Source organism: Fragaria vesca, linkage group LG6, assembly GCF_000184155.1.
Source record: "Fragaria vesca subsp. vesca linkage group LG6, FraVesHawaii_1.0, whole genome shotgun sequence".
NCBI lineage: Eukaryota > Viridiplantae > Streptophyta > Magnoliopsida > Rosales > Rosaceae > Fragaria > Fragaria vesca.
In genome coordinates this window covers 31,007,385-31,013,559 of record NC_020496.1, presented here as the reverse complement: position 1 = coordinate 31,013,559, position 6,175 = coordinate 31,007,385, and the positions used below count along the sequence as shown (strand labels likewise).

General features: G+C 38.3%; 1 protein-coding gene across 1 annotated transcript; it reads right to left on the bottom strand.

The window, feature by feature from the left end:
• Positions 1-1,459: 1,459 nt before the first annotated feature.
• On the bottom strand, positions 1,460-5,367 carry LOC101296796 (putative G3BP-like protein-like). Its single transcript, XM_004306021.1, has 8 exons — positions 5,182-5,367; positions 4,365-4,659; positions 4,053-4,291; positions 3,793-3,973; positions 3,444-3,565; positions 3,283-3,348; positions 2,387-2,450; positions 1,460-2,236 (listed from the first exon to the last, which is right to left on the bottom strand). Exons 1-8 carry the CDS (start codon positions 5,365-5,367, stop codon positions 1,857-1,859), a joined length of 1,533 nt encoding a protein of 510 aa, XP_004306069.1. The 3' UTR covers positions 1,460-1,856.
• Positions 5,368-6,175: the final 808 nt, after the last annotated feature.

Sequence of the window (6,175 nt, the reverse complement as noted above, 5' to 3'; positions counted from 1 at the left end):
GGGGATTCTGAAGTTCCAAATGTTTTGGCTGCAACGCAGTCATCAATACTTCCTCAAGAGGGGATGGTTTAGGAGCCACCATACCCTGCTGATCATGGCCATTAACAAAATTGCTGACATTGTTTGCCGCTGCCTCTAAACCTAACGAATCTGTCCACAATCTCCCGGATTGACAAGAAGTTGGAGTGCTATAACCAGATATACTTGCAGCAGATACACAACTTTGATGTTCCTCGGACCCTGTCATCGTTTCATCGTTTAACCAACGCTCAAAATCCTCCAATGAACCATTATTATTAATCCACACTTCATCACTACTGCCACTACTAAAACTAGTACTAGAATCTCCATTAGCCTGCAACATACCCCGATCATGACCAAGTTGCTCAAGATTAGTACTACTACTACTATCCGGAATAACAGTAGGAAAATCCGGATAATAGGTATTTTGATAATCAAGAGAACTACTAGTACTAGTCCAAAGATCAGTACCAAAATTGGAACTGTAATTCTCAAAGTCTCCACTAGCCTGCAAACACCCCAATTCTTCATTACTAATAGTACTATTCCCGATACCATAGGGAGTATCTTGATAAACAAGAGAGTTACTAGTACTGGTCTCAATACCGCCGCTATCAAGAGAATCTGTGAGCAATGTTTGGCCCTTGTCAAAATCCTCAGACATCGGAATGTACCAGATATTTTCAGCGAGCTCTATAGGGGGATTACAATTACTACTGTTTTCAGGATGATCAATAGTTGATCCCTCCATAGGTTGTGAAGAACCCTCAATCAAGTTGATTGTCTCGTCCGAATTCTGTTCCTTGGATTCGAAAAAACCGCTCAAACCCATCAACGAGTCCTGAGTTAACTTCTCAAATTCTTCACCAAGGCCTTCAAAGCAAGGGTTTTGATGAAGCTCTTCTCCAGCAGTATCAGCTACTTTATTCTTCATAGATTTGAATGATCTATTAGATATTTTCTTATCGGCCGACTGCTTGTACTTTAACAGAATGTCTTTGACGGTTTTAGAGTCGTTTGGCCAGGTCTGCACACTGCCATTGGAGCCATAAATAAGCACAGCGACCTGAGCATCGCATAGGGTAGCAAGCTCCTCTCCCTTTTTAAAAAGGGTTAAAGTTCGACCATCGATCGCTTTCGAGTTAATCTTCTGCTTCATGACTTTTCCGGCCAGTTTAGGTTTCGTAACTTGCTCCAGCTGGGTTGCCGATCTGGGTGGTGACTTGCACATTACCATTGTATTTTTGTTGCAAGACTAACTACAGAGAATGTCACAGGAAAGCAGCTTTATATACATGTTTTCGTGAGGCTGAAGACCTGAAGCAATTAACTTTCCTAAAACAATATTTGTCTTTACCTGGCTCAAGTCGGAAAGCTTAACAATATTTTATTGTTTTCGAAAACAAATAGGATTAATAAGAGTAGGCAATGTACAAGCTTATTTGACTCCAGTCAGTGCAGAGCTAGAGAAGGAGATCAAGGAAAAAGAACATGTAAAGTTGGAAACCAAACAATCAAAAGAATCCAGTATAGACCCAAACAAATCAATCTATTACCTATTAGGATCTTTAAACTACCGGCTACTAGGCACCAAAACTATGCGATCAGACTCATCAGAGTAAGCTTGAAAGTTTCATGTAAAATTGGCAGGTGACCTGAACTTTCTGAACATGTTACATCATACCCAACACTGCGACAAAATTCCGCTAGGTAAAACAAAACCTAACCTAAGGCAAATGCCACTTCCTCTAATTGTTACTCCAACTTAGATCCATACTGTCAGGGCACTAGTCATAAAAGCAATTACGTCAAAAGAAAAGCCTAGGTTCCTCACTTCATGCTGAAACCACATTCTGCTTTGGTCCACTTGGATGGCCACCTCTTCTTCCTCTCCCTTGCTGATAATTGTCTCCTCTCGGTTGATATACTTCTCTCGCATGTTGATAACCGTCTCCTCTTCCTTGGTGATAACCCTCTCCTCTGAATTGTTGATATCCCTCTCCTCTCCCTTGTTGATGACCACCTCCTCTCCCTTGTCGATAACCATCTCCGCCACGTCCAGCTCGACCCCTGCCCCGACCAGAAAATTCAGCCCTGTTCACATACTCATTTCTAACAAGGCTCCTGGCACCACCATAACTACCATGGCCCCTAAAGCTGTCACTCCGAAACCCTCCCCTTCCAGAAGAGAACGAACCACTTCCACTGTTACCAACTGGAAAAACCGGGATCATGGACAAAAATAAGGCAGCTTAGTTAACCCCAAATATAAGCAGCATCATAAGGGTCTAACATTAAAATAGTATTTTTTTCCCCGTTGTCTAGTACTTTTTCTACATATCTTTAAAGTACACATATAACTTACTTCGCGTGTTAGTTTTCTTTATCTCGATCGTAGCTTGAAGTCCACCAATAGTGATCGGTGAAGCCTGAAATCATCAGTTTTTAGGTATTAGATGCTCACAAACTCCAATAGGTCATATAAATAAATCATGGCTGAAAGCTCCACACAAGCGCTCATAGTTCTTCAGCAAGAATTAAATCTATTAGATAACAGACTACTAACAGTTTTCACAGTAAAAGGAAAAACAAAATCATCAAGTAACTAAACCCTTACTTGCTTAATGAAATGAGTAAAATAACAATAAACAAAAAAAGAATAACATATAGAGCCTCCTAAGTTTCTGTTCATGTTTATATTATAAAGAAAAAAAGGCAACATGCTGATGACTGGAAAGTGAAAAAAGAATCTATTATATGTGACTGAAAACAGAAGTTTTCCGCAAATCAAATTCTAAATCACCACTAGGCGATTGATCCAAAATTTTAGATAAAACATATTTAACCATCTCAAAGCTGCAACATCTCACCTTTGTGGTTCAGCACTACTGAACTAAACTATGAATACTCAAACAACATGTGTGTAGCTTAACATGGCATGAAAATGCTAGTACCCATCAGCTAAGGTGAGAGAGCCTTTTAAAACTTGATTCAGCAGAATATATTTAAAAAAAAAAAACAATCCCAATAAGAGAAAAATACAGATCATTGTTCTAATTAAAGTGACTTGATTTTAATGCGATAAATAAATAGATTCTATGTATAATAAACACAGATAATAAGGCAACATAAGTTACTACAGGTCAAGAAGTCCAGCAGAGATTTTAAAAGATGGAATCATGTAAACTGATCAATAGAAACATCATCCTACAGAAAATCATATTTGAAGAGAATTCCAATTTAAACATCAGATAGACCTACCTGAATGGCGCTATTCATGGAACTTAAAGACTGAAATTCAACAAATCCAAAACAGTATCCCTGAAGCTGCATACACAAAATTTGGGGAAAGAAAGCAGAGATGTCAGAAAAATTCAAATCTAAGCCGGAGACTATTGGCATGAAAACCACTAGAGACCAACCTTCTTATTTCGGACTTGGATGCCTCCTTCCTTTATTGGTCCAAATTTCTTGAATTCTACCTCAAGCTGATCGGCCGTCACACTCAAGGGCAAATTACTTATGTATATAGAATAGCCCTCAGCTAATAGGAAATGCAGTTGTGTCAGTATAGAATTCAAATTCTAGCAGGAGAGACATGCAAAATGCTTAAAATACAGATGACGGAAGCTTTTTCATGCACCATTTGATAATTATATGGTTTAAATTTAATAAACGAAATTTAAAAGACTTGCTAAGTGAAAAATTTTAGATGCAAATTTGCAAATATATAGAAATAATAAAGGAAAAAGTCTGAAAAACTGTAAATACCTTCCTCATTAGTCTCACGATTCTCTATGGTAGTACTGCTAGTTGGGGCTGATGCTTCGGGCACGGAAGCAGATGCAGCCGAACCAGGCAAAGAATTCTCCATTTTCTTAGGAGCAACTTTTACGGTATTAGTGGGCACATAAACCTTATTTGGGCCTGAACTTCCTTTTGCTACTTTTACCTACAATAACATTCGATGAGATTCTAAAACTATTTCAACAACAATATTGGCCAAGAACTTTTTCAAACCCTTAACTTACAATTGATGCATAAGACTTCTTTTGACCATCTTCTTGGGCTGTAGTAGAAGCTGATTCAACTACAACGGAGACATTATCTCCATTTGAATAAGATGGGCGTTCAATACCAGATTCCTTCTCATTAGCTGATTGTCTATCCTGGTCCGATGTGTCAAAAGCTTTCTCAACAACATTTTGATCTTCTTCAACTGGAGCAGTTTCCAAATCAGGTGCGGGAGGATCCGGAACATAAGTTGGTTCTGCAATAAACAAACTTCAGTCGAACTTCAAACCACAATAAAGAGACGGAAACAAAAAAAGTCAAAGAATTACCTGGTTCTTGGTTTAAGAGGACTGATGTGGCATCATTAACTCCATTAACTGAATGGTTTTTCAATAGTTCTCCGTCTTCTACATACCTAAAGACATCATTCAATACAAAGAACCCATTCTCTTGTGGGGCAAGAAAAAATGATTGAGCAAATTTCCTTTTCAAGTTATCTTTGCTTGTTAAGCATCCAGTAACTAACACAGTGACCCCATCTTTGTAAGAGTTCTGAGCATCTGCAGTTTCTATCTCAGCCTTATATTCCTTGTAATCAAAGGAAAGGATCTGATCATTGATTCCCTGTTTCAATGAAAAATTAGATTACAAAAGAAAAAACAGAAAAACAAAACTTGCACATGGTTTAATTTGCATATATACTTAAAAGAAATAAAACAATATATCATTCCACGTCAGTTCATAATGTGTACACAGATATATAGTAACATGATCAGGACATGACCATTTACCCGGTTTCTTGACTTGTAATACCCAATTGAATAAATTACATCCAAGAATAATAGAGTTGATAGCAGAACATTTTAGAGCTTGGCAAACTCATTCAGAAGTTACAGCTACACCACTTGACCAAAACCATATAAAAAATATATATATATAAAAAAAAATCAGACTCATGAGATTTGTCTTGTATACAGACATGCTTCAATGAAAGAAATATATATGATCAGTGATAATGTTTGTTTATTTAGATGTGCAGTTGATTGTCTAGATTATTTGACAAACACATCTTCAGAAAAGTAGAACCAGTAATACACTACTATCAAAAACGCCACAAAAGAGAAAAACAACATAGCAGAAACTTACTTGCATCGTGGTCACAGATCTCATCACACCGTCAGCATCAGGCCGGCTCATCACACTTGAATCCTGATAAAATCTGTAGACATTGTCTGGGTTGTGATGAAGAATATGGTAATACTGCGCAATGAAAGCATTTGCAACAACTTGAGCGCTGGGGATTGCTGGAGGAATTACTGTCTGCAAAGCCATTCTGCCAAATCAAAGGCATAAAAACACTATTAACAAACCCTGACATCTCTTCAAACCCCAAGGAGCAATCACATAAATAATAACATAGCAATACGAACATGCTATAAAATTTAAAGTCAATAAGATCAGCATGGATTGCATTTCCTGGAAACAGAACATGAATGAGCTCCCGATACGAAATACTGCTTTCTTCTAAACATAGAGAGCTAGGTTAACCGAAACAGCGAAATTCCGATACAACACCCTAGCAGCATTAAAAACTAAAGCGCTTATATCACTGAGTACTGGATATGCAGCAAAATCAAATTAGAGCACTGAGTACTGCATATGTAGCAAAATCAAACTAGTCTCTTCCCTGAGCCAAGTTCTTGTGATTTTCATAGTTCGATTCCTATAATGCAGTGATATTGCTTCAAGGATCTAAACCCTAGACGAACCTAATCCCCCTAAATCAACAAAACCCTCAAAATTGATCAATCAAACGATTAATCGCCCCAACATTCCTACAAAGATAACCTAAAATCGCGAAATTAATCGAACAAACTCATCGAACATAGCAATGCTCGATTGCGGTAATAGAACCTAGAAATGTGGCGAAGAAATGAACAGAGGAGTGGGCGAAATGTAATAATCGGAGAAATTTGATGGCGGAGGAGTACCTTATTTACGGAATGTTGTGACAGCGGAAGAGGCGGAGGCCGGAGAGGAGGAGGTAGATGGTTACGGCGGTGGGTACGGCGGCGCAGAAAGAGTGAGTGAGAGAGAGAGAGAGAGAGAGAGAGAGAGAGAGAGAGAGAGAGAGGAGAGA

What these genes read in the sequence shown, in the direction of transcription:
- LOC101296796 (XM_004306021.1), bottom strand. Translation starts at nt 5,367, where the DNA reads ATGGCTTTGCAGACAGTAATTCCTCCAGCAATCCCCAGCGCTCAAGTT. An exon ending in GATCTGTGACCACGATGCAA is followed by an intron (nt 4,660 to 5,181) that starts GTAAGTTTCTGC and finishes TCATTGAAACAG; the next exon opens with GGAATCAATGATCAGATCCT. An exon ending in TCCAAGTCCGAAATAAGAAG is followed by an intron (nt 3,349 to 3,443) that starts GTTGGTCTCTAG and finishes TTGTGTATGCAG; the next exon opens with CTTCAGGGATACTGTTTTGG.